The sequence below is a fragment of the Osmia bicornis genome, chromosome 16 (genome assembly GCF_907164935.1).
Source record: "Osmia bicornis bicornis chromosome 16, iOsmBic2.1, whole genome shotgun sequence".
Taxonomy (NCBI): Eukaryota; Metazoa; Arthropoda; class Insecta; order Hymenoptera; family Megachilidae; genus Osmia; species Osmia bicornis.
Genome location: NC_060231.1, coordinates 2,761,889 through 2,778,605, shown reverse-complemented (window position 1 = coordinate 2,778,605; position 16,717 = coordinate 2,761,889). Strand labels below are relative to the sequence as shown.

At 40.6% G+C, this 16,717-nt stretch overlaps 1 protein-coding gene across 3 annotated transcripts in view; it reads left to right on the top strand.

Moving 5' to 3' along the window:
* The window catches only part of LOC114877891 (cordon-bleu protein-like 1), a 49,895-nt gene extending 33,301 nt beyond the window's left edge, over window positions 1–16,594 (top strand). For 2 of the 3 annotated variants that reach the window (XM_029191014.2, XM_029191016.2), the window contains exons 2-13: window positions 5,075–5,218; window positions 6,149–6,293; window positions 6,962–7,048; window positions 7,157–7,283; window positions 8,801–9,153; window positions 9,225–9,507; window positions 9,603–10,022; window positions 11,451–12,266; window positions 12,517–13,646; window positions 13,712–13,809; window positions 13,965–15,024; window positions 15,306–16,594. In XM_029191014.2, the coding sequence (XP_029046847.2) occupies window positions 5,075–5,218; window positions 6,149–6,293; window positions 6,962–7,048; window positions 7,157–7,283; window positions 8,801–9,153; window positions 9,225–9,507; window positions 9,603–10,022; window positions 11,451–12,266; window positions 12,517–13,646; window positions 13,712–13,809; window positions 13,965–15,024; window positions 15,306–15,323 (4,681 nt within the window). In that variant the 3' untranslated portion in view covers window positions 15,324–16,594. The remainder of the gene's footprint in view (window positions 1–5,074; window positions 5,219–6,148; window positions 6,294–6,961; window positions 7,049–7,156; window positions 7,284–8,800; window positions 9,154–9,224; window positions 9,508–9,602; window positions 10,023–11,450; window positions 12,267–12,516; window positions 13,647–13,711; window positions 13,810–13,964; window positions 15,025–15,305) is intronic. The other variant, XM_029191017.2, reaches the window with a different exon arrangement.
* Window positions 16,595–16,717: the final 123 nt, after the last annotated feature.

Genomic DNA, 16,717 nt, shown 5'->3' with positions numbered 1-16,717 from the left:
TTGATATGGAAATTGCACGATAAAATGGGAATTATGTTTTGGCCGATATACAAAATTTTTTGTATTATTAATTAAACCCTTTGAGGGGCACATTTTTCTTCCGGACAAATTATTGAAATCAAAGGTTATCTAAGGGTTTTTGGGGTCGCTGATTACGATTCTGACGTCAGAATTGCAAAATTCAATTTTTGAAAATTCAAACATTTTTTTTTAGAAAACTGGCATGCGAAAAATTCTGAAAAATATATGCTATAGTGCTAGGTATATTAGTTTTCAAGATATAATGTTTACAAATTTATCGATTTTCAAGGAAAAAATCTCGGCTCGAGTGGCCCTATTGTTGCGGTAGGGCACCATCCCTCACACCATGGGGCACTTAGGTTATACCTTGATCGTTATATCTTGAAAACTAATTAAAATCGAGTATATACATTCAAGCTTAATAAATTCGTCTTGAAAAGCACTCTCACATGCAGGGCCGGTTTTAGCAATATTGGCGCCCCGGGCAAGATTATTGTGGCGCCCATTCAGGGACTCAAAATTTTTAAGAAAAAAAGACAAGGTGATAATATGAAACAACGAATCTGTAGTTAGGTTGTAAAAATTGTTAAACTACATAGCAGCTTTACTAATCTAAACGGATATAACTAGGGACACCGGGCTGCCCCCCCCCAATGCCGGCCCTGCTCACATGATTTGAAAAAGAGAAATATATATAGTTCCATTTAAAAAACAAAACTTGACCATCATATCTCTTAACCCTTTGAGCAGGAAAAGGAGCAGGTTACTCAATTCGATCAGAATATTTTTTATTTTTTTTATTTTTAGTTTTTTCTTTAATTCGGAATTAATTTAGTGATTTTTTCAACCTGTGAGTACTTTTTAGACTCTTAAAAAAATTTTTTAATATTTCCCATTTTGCCGTGCCATTTCCATGTCAACAATTCTTTGTGTCATTAATAATTAGGAAATAACAGGTCTGTCACACTTCAACCGGGACACCCTGTAGATGGCCGGCGATGTACTTAGAAACTTCTCCGAAGTTACTTATAAATTCTAATCGTATTCCGCGACTTTCAAGCGAAAAATCATTCGACGTTTTCTCGAGCAGGAAACGCGTTCTTTCCCAGCTCATCGAAATTCTTCGAGGAAGCCACCCTGTCGCGTTTTGCGATTCTTTTTACCGTGACCGTTTCGTGAAATTCCTGGCAACAGCTTCGTTCTGTTGGCAAGGATAATTCTCGATCATCATCGTTGTTCTCGGTTCGATGGTTCGGTAACGCGCAAGAACCATCGGCCTTTTTCTGCGTTTCCTGCGAGAAATCTTCACGGAAGAACCGCGATTTATATTTCTCTCGAGGGGGAAAAAAAAGCGGTGCGTGGCTTCTTTTTTTCTTTCGTCGTCGATCGACAGGAAAATCGTAAAGCAATTTTCTCGCAACGCGGAGGCTTCTTGCGTCGTAGAAAATAAGCGGATGGAGGGATATTACAAATAAGAGAACAGATGGCGGAGAAGAAATAATATTCTTGAGCTTTCAAATGGACGATTTCGAAAGGTAGAAAGTCTATCGCCATTTAATGACATAAAAGTATCGCTTATACCTTAATATCCGATAACGAGTCGAAAAGTCCCTTACCATTTTTGGGCAAAGGGATCGAAAACTGAATAGCTAATACCCGACGCCTTTGTTCCAACAAAGGAATCCTAAACTAAGGTTCGTAAGCGCGTTAGAAACAAGTTAGGATGCTGTATTCTAATTAGAAACGTGAAACGACCCTAGCCACTTGGGCTATACCAGTAGCCGTAAGATCACCGAAGTCAAGCTAAGTGGACAAGGTTTCACCCCAAGATGGGTTACCGTGTGCTGTTGGCAAGGAAATAAGCGGATAGCGAATATGAATACAAAAATGAATGAAGCAAAAAATTTATATGAATGGGGAAAATAAGAGGTGTATGGCCACAAATATAAAAAAGTTAAATGTGAAAATCTAAAATAGAGACGAGATCTTGAAAAAAGGCGCAATGCGCGTGGACGCTAACTCTCGTTGGGCAGAAAGGGGCCGTTAGCCCCTAGATAAATGCCGCCTTCAAAATCAAGGGAATTAGAAACGTGCTACTTGTGAAAAAAAAGAAGAAATTGATTAGCTATTCGACGTCCAAAGGACAGCGTTTTAACATCCTATCGGAAATTCTAATCTTGTCAGATCTTTCTACGACCAACGTCCAACTTAATTAACATTCAAACGAGCAAATTTGACTGCTCCGAGGCGATTTGACTACTGCAAAATCGGAGAAAACACGCTGGCTTAATAAATGAACACAGGACAAGAAAGATGAACCTGAAACTTAGAAACAGTTATAAAACTGTTGAATTTTAACGAGCCTTTGCGATAAAACACGTAACATTTCTATCGGAAGTTTTATTCGCAGTAAACCGAATTTTTACGACAGGCGATGAATTTTTCCGTTAAGAGAAGACGAGTCGTGAAAAAGAAATTTTCTGAAAAATCAGCGAAGAAAAGTGTTATAGAAAATGGGGAACAGTTGGTTTAGCAAGAGTTTCTCGGGAGAGCGCCGGACACTTTCGTTCCTCGGGTTCTGTTTCGCAAGAAAACGGAATTAATCCCGAGGTCCGGTGTCTCTGCGGGGCCACGCATTGCCAACTCATTACCGTGCTTCATTCTTGCACACCCAGCCGCTGGAAAACGTGCCATTCCTCTCATAGGGAAACGATTGGGCAACTCTGTATCACGAATTGCTCTAGGGACGCGTCGCCTCGTCTCGGATCACGTGTACTTACACGTGGATTAATATTCTTCTTCGACAGAATATGATTGATTCTATTTACGCACGTGGAACATTGTTATCGATCGCTTTTAGCGTATCAGAGATTAAGATCGTAATCTGTTAGATGACCAATCCTTGTCAGAAGAGTCTTCCATCATGGACACCTCGGTAATTATATAAATCATGGACGACACCTCTGATTTCGATGATTTTTAAATATGTTGTAGAAATTAATATTTTGAACCGCCACTCAGCCTTAGTTTTCGAGATATTTTTGAAAAAAATATAGCCTAGTCTAACCTAACCTAATCAATGAATTAGGTTAGGTTAAAGTAATATTCTGGTCGGCGTCAGGCGAACAGACACGAGCTGAGATTCAAAATCATTAACCCTTTGCATATGTGTGCCCAAATATAATTGTCATAGTAATTTATAATTCCGTTCATATTGCGTTATATTCTCGATACAAAACATATTTGAAAATCATCGAAATCGGAGGCGCCGTTCGTCATATAAATAATTACCGTCACCTCCAAATTTTAATACATTTATGGCGCTCGGTGATTCCCTATTAGGAATGCTTCCTATTCACTCATACGCTCGATAATTCCCTGTTTCCCAAACCCTGCGAATTATCGAGCACTTGCTGCGTAGAGAAAACGAGACGAACCATCAACTCGCCAAAGGTGGTACGTTTTCAACATCTCCCCCAAGTAAACAGCAATGAATCAACAGGTTCCAACGGGGGAGCAAGTTTTATTGCTTTATATACATACACATGTCAGACTGGTTACGTGTATGCGGTGTTTGCAATTAACAACACCGAGTGTCGGTTGCATTTGCCATTTGTAAGCGGTTACGTAAAAGGGACTCTCTTTGAGGTCCGCGTTATATAACTGCGCCTTTCCTTCAATAATCATCAGGTAAACCAAGAGTGATTGATACCGTAATGGGTGCGTGGATCCCAATTTGCTTTCCCCATTTGTTCCCGATGAAAGCATCCATGGTTATGGTTACGACGATGCTCTTCCAAACGAGTTCAATTTCTCTATGATATCCCCAAGTGAACTTAAGAGTTTAGAGAGGGCCAACTTAGGTCCTCCTAGCCAGCGTTATCATATAGAGGGGGAAAAATGACCCTTCCTTCCAATCCCTGAAGGAATTCTGACAATCCTCTCCCTGGGGGACGTAGGGCAGGCATGGGCATTAACGACCAATGCGGGCAGGGACGCTCTTCGGTGCACGCGTGCGTCGAACGAGCTACAGGAGAATAAGGCGACGCGACGCTGCTCCACTGCATACTCGTGAGCGCTCGAATGCCCGTCCGCCCGGGCAGTCTGCCCGCCCGAGCAAAGTCTGCCCACCCCTGACATAGGGCAAACTCAACATAGAGCCCTCGCTCCAGGACAGTAGTTGGCTCCTCCACTTTCCCTGGCTCGTAATATATACTGTGGGACAGCCTGTAATAAGGAACGACGAAAGATGTAACAGTATCATGTGAAATATTTGTCCCACTTTGTCGTCGGTCCCAGATAAATGGTAATCGATCTGTCCACCTTTCGACACAAGATACCGACAAGGTGGATTGCGTTATAGGAAACGATCTTCTTGTATTTATCGCGCGTTTCGTCTTCCAAATGTGTCTCATCGTTCCACTGTATCGTCTTACACGTTACGGAATACGCGTCTGTGTTGGTGTGAACGCTCGGGTGACGGACCGTTCTGATGGTAACTGGGTCCATTTGGACCCACAAACGGTTTGCATTCTCGCACGGACCTCAAAGAGTTCCTTTTCGTTCAGTGTCAATTGTTGCAACACTGGATGGGTCTATGCTGACCCACTCACCGACCGTGTCGGCACTCGGAGAGATAATTATAGCGAGCTCGAGGAACGTTACTTGAGTAATTCATATCAAAAATGAATTCGGTCTCGTTTCGAAACGACAATGATAACGGTGTTGGCATTGAATGGCTACGTGACATGAGAACATGAAAGTGTGATCATGTTTGCGGAAGTCTGAAGAGTATTTATGTCACGTTTGTCTCAATGCGCGCTCTGTTCCTATTTGAAGCATCGAGAAATTATTATTAAATTCTTGAACGGTATATTCTTCGAAATTTGCAACGAGGAACCATAAAAGATTTAGGAATTTAGCTTATAGTCATAGGGTTGAAATGATGAATGGACACAAGAATTTTTGAATTTTTGAATTTTTTAAATGTTCAGTTTTAATAGTTATAGTATGTGGAATACGGTTATAACATCGTATGTCGTGCATTTTACAGAACCAGAGAGGAGAGACCATCCAGAATGATCCTAACCGTGACCGAGGACACTCCAGCAGACATGCTGGCCGGTAGTATGGAGCTTCTAGTCCAGTTACCCCGGGACCATCATGTTCAGACGCAAAGGGTCACGGTACAGAGAAGGTAGTACTGGCAATTATAAAACAAGAGCGTTTCCTTTGTTCCTAGATTAAGATTTCTTTCTATATACCTTTTGTTATTTAAGCTTCTATTGGGCCCTCCCTCAAACTTAATGCATTGGGTCCCCTTTCAAACTTAACACATTGGGCCTTTTCTCAAATTTAACACATTGGGCCTTTCCTCAAACTTAACACATTGGGCCCTCCCTCAAACTTAATACATTGGGCCCTCCTTCAAACTTAACACATTGGGCCTTTTCTCAAATTTAACATATTGAGCCCTCTTTCAAACTTAACACATTGGGCTTTCCTTCAAACTTTATACATTGGGCTCTGCTTCAAACTTAACGCATTGGGCCTTTCCTCAAACTTAACGCGCTGGGCCTTTTCTCAAATTTAACATATTGGGCCCTCCTTCAAACTTAACATATTGGTCCTTTTCTCAAATTTAACACATTGGGCCTTCCCTCAAACTTACCATGTTGGACCCTCCTTCAAGCTTAACACAATAGGCCCTCCCTCAAACTTAATACATTAGACCTTCCCTCAAACTTACCACATTGGGCCCAAGGAAAGTGGGCCCAGATCTCCCATAAGAGGTTAGATGTACCTACCCCTTATCAGGACCTACGGTTCATCTCACTGAACGGCATCATCTCCTACGTCCTTTAGTCACACTGTGTTAACTCTTCTCTCCAGTCACCTTCCTATCAATCGTCCTTACCTGTCCAGGCAAAATAGACCAAAAAGTTTATGTATTCCTGCATCGTCATGTTCCTGACGAGATGCAACAGCTGCAAACCGTGGCACGGTCGAACATCTCTGGGACGCGTCGACGCAATGCCGTGGAACGGTGCAGGAATAACGTGGCATGACTTATTATTTCCGCCATGAGCACCGGGTAAGGGTTTCTTGGATCTCTCTGTGTTCACAGTACGCCGATGATGGACCTCCTCGTTCAGATCGCCACGGCCCACAAATTGGCCGCTTCCAGCTACACCCTGCAAGCGATAGGAGAGCGAGGCATGGTTCTACCTCATCAACCCAACACGCCAATCGGCGCTTTGGATGCACTTCAGGTACTGTTATCCAATCATTTTTGTCATTCCATTAACTGTACAGCTGTTTCAGTCTACTGCTTGTGTAGATTCTAAGAGAATGTGTGCTTTCTTGCAGGTATAAAACTATAGAGGAAACGCTGAAAGTTTTGAGAATCCATCAGTTGAATTGCAAAATTGAGTAATTAGGGGCTGTAAGTAAACCAAGCTTGATAAACTGAATGGTTCTCAAAACTTTTAGAGTGAACCTCCCATTTGGATTCCTTCATTAATAAGGATCATTAAGGATATAACAGCAGTAATGCAAATAGTTAATTTTATAAAAAAATCCTAAGAAAAAGTTGGAGCATTGGAATCCTGTTTTTTCTGTCCAATGAAATGAGGGGTTTAGACTTGAGGAAGCAGCTCGGAGTTCTTTGAATCGCGTGATCTTAAGCCTTCATTAGGCTTCTTCTAATTTCTTCAAACCGTTTCGCCGACTTCTAATCAAAATAACGCTAATCCTTTTCTTTAAGAAATCACATCAACCATTATTTTTATGGATACAAAGTGTATGCTTCTTGGAAGGGAAACAGTTGGCCAAGCAAGATCATCTTAATAGTCTATAATCAGTAATGATAAAAAATAGTTCATGGAATGATCCAGATTCTGTATTATAATAATTTGATAACTGTGTGTTTGGATTACAGGTGAAGCTACTACCAAAACAAGGCACTTTTGTACCAAGGAAAGCGAAGCAGGCTAATCAGCCTTTCGAAACAACATTTAGGTTGCAGGTAAAGACACTCTTCAACTTGTAATCTTTCCATTTCCACAATCACCTCTTTTATCTCTGATTGATCATCAGATAATCAATGATTATGGTTATTGTGCAACTGCTGCAGGTACATCTACCAAGAAACCAGTTGTACGTATCCAGAGTCAGTCCTAAAATGAACTTGGGTGAGATTTTGGATGAGGTGTGTCGTGAGAAGAATTTGGACAAGAATAAATATGAGCTACGTCATCCAGGTATGTAAATCACTTTGAAAATATACAACAGTTGTTTGCAACCTCTTCTAATGCCACTTACTAATTATTATTTCAATCAGTAAATATCAACAGGTGGAAAATTTTGTTAAGAGGCTTAGATAAAAATAAGGAAAGGGTAATGGATTTATTATCCAAGAGAGAGTTGTTGGATTAGGTTGTTTGATTTGATTGGACGAATATTGATAATCTGGGAAGGAAATAGACTGATTCGTTCACGTTTGATATTTAAACCGGTAACAGTGACCAGTTTTGTCCCCTCAACTGGTTTCCTTAATTTATTCATATTTTTAATGGTGTATTTCTTTTTTATAAGAAGCAAATTAAAATGAAATTCTTGTCACCACACTTAAAAAAAAGATTAGTATATTAGTATAACTGGAAGAGGAAACAATATCATTCAAGATGCTCTTCCCTCTCAATCAATTTATCTCCCAACCAGTCTCAGTCTTTTGGTAAACAGATTTTGACATCGTTGAAAACGTGTGTTTCTGTTAACACAAAATGCCAGCTTTATCTTTTTCAGATAGCAGCTAAGTCTTTAAATTCGATATCGTTTTAATAAAGCGCAGTTGAAAATGAAACGAGCACACAGAACCTTCTGTTCTCTTTAACAAATATTAATTAATTCCAAAGTATTGTAAAAAAAAAAATGAAAAATCTAGCTCTTTGTGCTAAACCGTGCAGTGTAATTAAACTTATTTGTGCGACCACTGTAGGTATCAATTTTCAGAAATATTTGTCAGAGATTTGAGGCCAGAGAAGTCAGTAACCGTGTGCTTATACCAGCTTCGTGGAAGGGTGTGTGTATATGGCTTCAGAAGCCATCCAGATCATGAATATAAAAATACATATCCACGCACACATAGGAACTTCGATCCAATTTTCTTGAAATTCAACATTCCTGTTCACCGAGTGGACGAAAGTCTTCGGAATACGAGTGCGATTCGATCCAGGATTTTATGACGTCGATTGCAATTGACTCACCCTATAGATCATCGATTCCAAGTTATAAGCAGAACACCGAGCCACGCTGGACGAGCGCAACCAGATTTACCAGTAAATGCCTCGACTATCTTCTCGACGCCGAAGCGTATCCCCGATACCGGCAGCCTCTCCCTCGATTATATATCTGCCGCAGTTACGAGGATATTTCAGTTAGAGCTAGTTACACCGGCCAGTTGTGTTAAGATCGCTATCGCAAGGTTGCCGGCCGGCCTGGCTCCTCCACTTGTTACTCTTGGTCGTTAAGCGTGCATGCCTCGCGTTACTTTCATCCTGCTCGTCCTCGCGGAAGCGTCAACTCTCGCGTTGCTCTCATACGCGTTGCTTGGACCTAGAAGAACCTCTCGTCGGTGTTTAGGGCCTTTACGACTTGTAAGTTTTAGGAAGGGAACACGTCGGACACCTTCTAATCATCGAACCCCCAGTGTTACAATTGTACAACCGATGGCATTGTGGATTTATATTGAAAATTAAAAATTCAAATTGATTTTCAGCAAACTTAGAGGAGACCCTGGACTTGTCGCTGACCCTGCAGGATTACCACCTCCAGGAAGTTACCCTGTATGCAAAGCAAGGAAGAACATTGGGCTCCGCTTTGAGTACCCAGGACATAATGGCTCTGCAGAGGCAAGAAGAGCGTCGCAGGCAGCAGGCGAAACAGGGTGTATTTAGCTTTTACAAGAAGTCGAAGGAGAGCTCTCTGAGCACCGACAGCCTGGGTGGACGCAGCGCGTCCCCTGCTAGAAGCGACGAGACTGGGAGAAGCTCGAGTCCTCTCCAACCACCTGCCAGGCCTCAGAGGAAACGGAGACCCGCGCCAAGGCCACCTGCTCCGGCTCAAGCTGAGGTCAGCAATGACAGTAGAACTTGCTGGTCTGAGAGGAGGATGATCCGAATGGCGTCTTTTCATCATTTTAGGGCACAGAAGAGAGCTCTGGAGATTCCAGCAAGGACAAGGTGGTCATCAGTCACAGTCGCAACAGCAGCGACAGTTCTGGATACCATGAAGCCTCTGTTCTAAGCGATAACCCAGAATCTACTGGAAGACTTCCAGAAACTTTACCAAGGAGAAATAAAGTTCCAACGGAGACGCCGAGAAAGCTGGCGCAGACGTCGCAGTCGAGCAAAAGTCTGGGCAACTTGGCCACTGTGCCTGGCACGCTTAGCCATGGAATTAGCAGCACCTCCATAAGTTCCACAGGTAGAATTATTTGAAATTTCAATCACAGTTTGAAGGAAAGTAAACAGATCTCCATTTTGCTTCAAAATATATTCTGATGGAGGTTTGCTTTTCAGGGTTAAGAAAGAAGAGGGCGGCACCTCCTCCGCCGGTAACCAGGCCCTTGTCATCCGCAATCTCCTCCCAAGGATTAGAGCGCATCGTCGACTCCGAAGAGTCGTTAACATCCGACATGGATCCCTCGAAACCTCCTTCCGACATCAGTGCATCCTCCAAAGCAAACTCCGACATCGAGGAACGTCCAAAGGCCAGCTCCGACATCGGAGTGACCACCATACCCACGAAACTGTCGTCCACGGTTGATTTCACCAAATCAGACTGTCCAAACGCGGACGCGGAGCTGAAGAGCAGCAAGTCAGACATCGAAACGCGTCATAGATCAGGATTCGTGAACGTTAAGTTGTCGAACACGATGGCTGGAAATCCCACACCTATAGAGGACGCTCCTGTAGACGCTAGAGTATCGCGAAAGAGAGGTAAGCTAGTCCGTAGTTGCGGTAGCATAGAGAACGACCTACCCTCTTATAGTTTCGTGTCCAGGAACAGTTTCGAGAACGCAGAGAATGGAATGGACGTTGCTAAGAAGCATAAAAGTCTGTTCGACTCTGAGAAAATTAAACTGCATTCAAGAATTGAGGAGTGCAAAGCAGAGCGTAGGTTGAGTGATCTCTCAGATGATCTTACGGATACTTTTGTCAAAAGTGCATCAGTCATGTTCAAAGCTAGGTCCTTGGACGCTGAAAAGAATTCTGCTAAATCAAATTCTAAGCTGCAGAAGTCTCAGAGTTTTGCTTGTTCAAACATTGTTGTCCCTAAGGTTACGGAGTGGTCAAAAACAGCTAGTTTTCAGGGAAGTAAGCAGTTCCCTCATCAGAAGTCGTTTAAATCACAGAGTAGGTTGGTTAAAATGCAGACTGTTGCCCATTTGGATGATATAGAGACAGATACTGAAAATGTGCCAGAATGTGGTGCACTGGAGAACAGGTTTAGTCCTATTAAATTGCAGCTGGATAATTATATTTGTGACGAGAGGTGTCAGGCTAAAACACTGAAGTATAGTTCAAGCTTTCAAGTGGGGTACAAATTAAGGGAGACCAAGATAGTGAGTAATTTTGAAAAGCCAAGGTTGTCGAGCTCCCAAAGCTTCTCTGTTAGAAATAGCTTTTCTGATGATAGCTCAGAGTTGATCAATGACGGACAAGCAAAACTAGGGACCGTAAGCACGACGAGGTGTTACGACGGTTTAATTTCCTCGAGTCTTAACGAAGAAACTTTTGGCAGGGCAACAGCTATCCGTAGATCTAACCCTTCTCCACCGCCCTTGAGTAGCTTGCAGATATTTGCAATATCCAGGAAGCCTTTAGATATTCCAGTAACGAGCATAGAGCCACCAGTGCCTAGCAACGTTGATAAATTACCATCTTTACCCATTATCCAGCACAGCGAGTGTAAATTGGAATCAGAGAAAAAGTTGAGCATCCTGGAACCTCCGCCACCTGGTTTGGTTAGTCGAAAAGAGTCCACTGAAAGTTGGAACAGATTTTTAATTCAGTTGAACTCCATATTGGAAAGTAGAGTCGGGGAATTTGTTTAAACTTTAGATTGAAATATCCATTCCATTCTCTACCTCAGAAACGTTATAGGTTATGTAACAAACCATCTATATTTTATTGCTTTGTCTTTTCAAGATTTCCATGTACATATTTCCATGCAATATTTGACCACCATAAGGATAGAAATTCTTGTACAGTACATTTCATCAAGAAACATACATTTGCCCTTGTACAGTTATAGTAGCAATTGTTGCATGCTTCTAGAAATTCTTATCCCTATGTTTTCATCCGCTTGGCTATCTATACCCTTAGGTGATGGTATCTTTTTTTTTTCTTTCCCTTCGAGTACAGTTGGAGAATCTGTTCCACTTCCAAAGCCTAGAAAAGCAGCCCCGCGACCCGTGGTGCCAAAACGCAAGCTAGCACCGTCTTTTCCACCGAGTAACACCCTCAGTAGTGGCTCTGACAATGTAGAGCGCCTGTTGAACGCTGGCACAAACCCCAGCATCGATGCTTCTTCGACTGACACGAGTTCAGAGGTCGTTCAGAGTTCTACAAACTTTGAAGAAAAGCTAGAAACAGCTTCCAATTGTTCCACCAGCGAGAGTGAAGTATTTCTGACGCCTGGAGTTGATCAGAGTGAAGCAACCTTTGATTACAACTCTGTAATTCTGAAAGAAGATGAAGGTGAATCATTGACTGCTGTACAGACAGATAATAAAGAAGAGGAGGTATGCAGCAGCAAGGAAAAGAATATAGAAAATCCTTCAACAGCGAAAGGCAGTTCTAATCAAGAGAAGAAACTCTGCGCTGTGATTTCAACGATACCAAAGTGTGAAGTACTGAATGCGCTGAATGTTGACAATACGAAGACTCAGAACAAAGAGAAGGAAGGTTTAAAGGATCCAAAGCGAACCAGAATCCCTAGGACAGCATCAAAGTCAAATGATTTTGAGACAAACTCTCTGGAAAGGCAAAGGAGACATTTGACCTCCCAGTTGGAAGATATCACGTTTGCTTTGAACTTAAATGTGGCGTCTAATGTTGGCTTATTGTCTGACCGGTCAGAAAAGTTTCAGGGAAATGCGCAGCAACTGGAGGAGAAGCAGAACAATTGTTCCCAGAGTGTGGGTGGAGGAAAGTCTCATCCTGGAATGAATGCATCAGGTGCATGTTGCATATCACTAATACGTGTGGTGATGGGCACTTAAGATTTTTATTGTATTAGTTTTTCAGCCGACTAAATCTAAAATCACTTTGTATATAATTGAACTAGAGATTTAAATTCTAACATCAAAGGTTATCCTAAATCTATTGTAAATAGTTTTCAATTTCTTATTAATATCTTTTGTTTGCAATTAATTTATTTCATACAAAAATACAGTTTACGTAAACTTCCCATAATGTTGTATTACAGATAAAGAATTCTCAGAAACGGATGTTTTACTGCAGAAGGTGTCCGACACCCTCTCCAACTCTTTACCAGTTTCCAACGAAAAGGCTTCAACTGAAACAAAGTCAAAAATAAACATCCCCAAAGACACGGATCAAAAGAACAAGGACATTGACTCTGCGGATAGCTCAAACTCCACTAACGCTATGAATCTGACTGCAAATTCCCAGCAAGATACATCAGACTACGTATCAGCTGCGGATGAAGACCTGTCCATAGCTGAATGGGAATACCAGCTTCCAGCTCCACCAAGTGCCTTCCGGGACAGCTCTTCTCCAGTGTTCGACAATTTTGATGAGATCACTCCATCCTCTGAGGCTACAAAGGATTCTAAGATCAAGGAGCCTGAATTTTCAGGTACCAATGATCCAAAGGATTCTTTGAAGGAACATCATCCAAAGAAGCAAGAAAGCAAAGAGACTCTGAAGAAAGAAGCAACTCATGAAAAAGTATTCAAACGAGTTGAATCAAGCTTGAAGAAAGAAGTGATCAACGAATTGGAGAACAAAATTAGTAGTTTACCTCAGACTGCGAAGGATGTGGACTCAAGGAGAGCATCGAGTAACTCTTCAGCTCCTAAGGTAGCCCCTGTAGACAATACCCTGTCGAATTTCACTATCACAACGTACACCAGACAGAAGAATCTGAACATATTCGAAGAAGTAGAGCAACAATCTCGTAAGAAGAACTCGGACGAGAGATTCGTCAGGTCGTTTGCAACCCTGTCCAGGAACCAGGACAGAGATCTGACGGATTTCAGTTCAGGAACATTGCAGGAGAAGAAACAGGAACCAAAGATGAACAGAACAGAGACGTTGCAGAGGTGGCAGACCAACAATGAGAAAAGCAATATCCAACGATCAAAGAGTTACTTATCTGTATGCGACAAGGCCAAGTTCCAAGGAGGCACTTGTGAAGATGATGATAAAAATAGCGCAGAGTTGGAGATGGATGCTGGGATGAAGAAAGCGACCAGCATTAACAGCTTGAATTCAACTGCAGTCAGGAGCAACGAGAAATTCTCAAGGTGGAGGGATAACATTCTGAAGCGGCAAGAAGAACCTACCAAAGAAAGTCAACTGCAATCTGTACAGGTAGTTTCATTGAGGGATCTTCCAAAGAGTTGACTGTTCATTAATATTTTTAAATGCATTTTCAGGTGCTGAAGAGCATTTTGCCGCAGTTGAAAAGTGCTCAACAGGCGGAGGAAAATGTGTCCAAAGAATTGAATAATACAGTATTACAGGAGAAAACGAGGTATAGTTATAAGAAACTTAGGCTTCTCTTACAGACGTTTGATGCACACTTACCTAAACCTAACCCTAACCTCTTTGGCAGTTCTAATGTTAAAAGAAGTTTTATCGCTACTTCCCTTATTTGCCTATGTATTAACAAAGTTTTTCTTGTTTCAGACCGGAAACTACTACATCTAACGAACATTCGATGGAATCAAACGTAGTTTCAACTCGTGATTCTCAAGCAGCACCGAGCAACAAGAAACCAGAATTCAAGAAGTTGCCATCAGAAACAAGTGCAAAACGGTACACCTATTCAGGACCCCCTGCGATATCCTTAGGCAGCTGGTCAGATCGACCTAATATTAACGTTCAGATTAAAAAGGACACAGATTACAAATTTGGAGCAAGTAAGAGCAACAGAACTGTTATAGATATAAATGGCAGTAAGGAAGAGACGAATGGTTCTAACATGGAAGACACTGTTAAATCACAGAGGAGTAAGTTTGAAATTGCAGACAGAAGAGAACCTAATGAATTGACTAAGAAATTGATCACTCATACCACAGCGTCTGGCTTCAAGAAGCCAGTATTGAATAAAGTCAATTCAGAGTCAAAAACTGTAAGCGATAAACCTGTGGTGACAGGTGTAGAGCTGAAAAAAAGCTTCCTGGAGAATAAACAAGATGACAGTGTTATAGATACCACGCCTATGAACTTCAAAGAATTGTCCAAAGCGTTTGATCAGGAGGTCTATCTGCGACCAAAACCAAAACGTATCAATGTAAACCGACGCTCGGATCTTCAATTGGAAAGAGATTCCAGTAAACAGAACGGACACGCTAATTCTGATCAGTGTTCAACGAACGGCTTCCAAGACCATTCTAAAGTTAAGAGGTTCACCACAATCGTAGGCATGCAACCTCCAAATCAAACTAACCTCGCTTTCAGAAACGCCATCAATGGTAAATGCAATCCGCCAATGCCTGTTGTAAAAGGATTCAAGATATCGAATGTAAAAATTGAAGGGAGTCAGGAAAATCAGAATAATTTATTGAAAGAAAAGTCCAAGGAATTGAACGGTGATTCACAACCTCCAAAACCTCCTACGATGCCTGTCATCACAGGTGTTACGTTGAAAAGTACCAGACCAAAATCTATGCCTGTTCAAATGGACTCAAGGGACATGTTGTTGGAATCTATTAGGAATTTTGGTGGTCGAGAGAATTTGAAGAACGTAAGTTTTTTAATTTTATTTTAATTCGGTACCTTTAATATTACACTTTCTTAGTTACTATTTTAAATTCGAATACTTTTCCCGCGCTTTTGTGAATTTGAAAAATGGCGCGAGAATATGATATGTGTAACAATAAATTCAGTAATTATAGTAAAAATAAGCCATTAATTTAAAAAAGAAAAGGCACCGAATTAATTACTTGGAAAAAAATAACAAATCATCCTATAAAAAATACTTTTTGTAAATTCAGTGTTAGATTTACAAAGAATTTATTATTGCAGGCTGCGGAAAGGTGTTAAGCTCGTTACACGCTTAACTGTGAATTCACAATAATTTCAAGGGTTTCAAGTTTCTTGAAGAACAGCCAATGAAGAATATCATTCCATGAATGCTTTGGTGCTCTAAATTGTACAGTTTTAGCGATAGGAGATGTTTGACAATAATAGGAAAGAGTCTTAAAAGAAGAGGTTTATTTATATATTTTTCAATCATCGTCAGAAGTTTAGTCAACAATTACTTATGTCACTTTTCTTCGACTCTCTTTCCTGTATTGATTGTCAGACGTCTTACAAATGTTTCAGTGGTTCGATGGCCAATAGTTTGTAGGAACAACCAACCACGTTAGTTGCTCACGTGTAAATATCGTGTGTAAAAAGTTGGACAACTGAAAGGGAGAATAGTTGTCGTTAAATGGTCGATTAAAAAAATATAATGTAAATATGGTTTAGGCGTGTAAAGCGATAGGGAGAGTCTTGTATTACCATGTCCAAATAGTCAACGAACTCAAGTTCGTTTGAAACGATGTTGCTCATTTACACGACACAGTCTACGTAATTTTTGTTAAGTTTTTTTTTCTCTTTTCTTCTTTTAGTTCTTCAGCCATTCGGTCCTAACTTCGATGAACAAGAGGTTAGGTTCGAAAGGCTGAGTAAACGTTGACTAACACGTCCTATTCTTTACAATTAACATTAAGTTTCTATCACTGGGACCAAAGGTGACATCTTTTATTTTACGTACTGTACAACGAATTCAAATGCAGCTAGGGTGTGTGTATAACTATGAACGATAGTCGTTCTTATTATTATTTTCTTGTTTATTTGTTGAGAAAAATCTGGTCAGTCATAGTTTGAAAATTGAGAAACGTGTGTTAACAAAGCTTGTTCTCTAACTTGTGTTTCCATACAAACAACGAATGTTTATTTAACAATTAACTTTCATCTTCTGCGTTTACAATTATACAACTGTTAAGAAAATAAATTTTATTTCATTAGAATGCTTTGTGCGGTTATTGTAACAAAGTTTCAACGACCAAATAGAAAATATGTTGTGTTAATTTTGCATTAATAACGATGTTATTTAAACAAAAAGGATTTCAAAATTACTGTGATTAATTAACCAGTTAGAAAGGTACAATTATTTTACAGATTGTGAACATCAAATGGAAATTTAATGGCAAACAGTAATCGCAGTGGAAGAACGTATTATTTACTGTAAATAGCATAAAATGTGTTAATACTGTATTTAATATTATTTTCCTTTTGCGTAAAAATATATTACGGCGACACATTTATTTATACATGTTATTATTTATAGTTCCATTAAAAGTAAAAAAAAAATGAAATGGCTGATTTCTGTTTTAAAATAACCTAAGAAGTAATGGGTGTTGTCTGATATGGGTCTCATTCATATCACT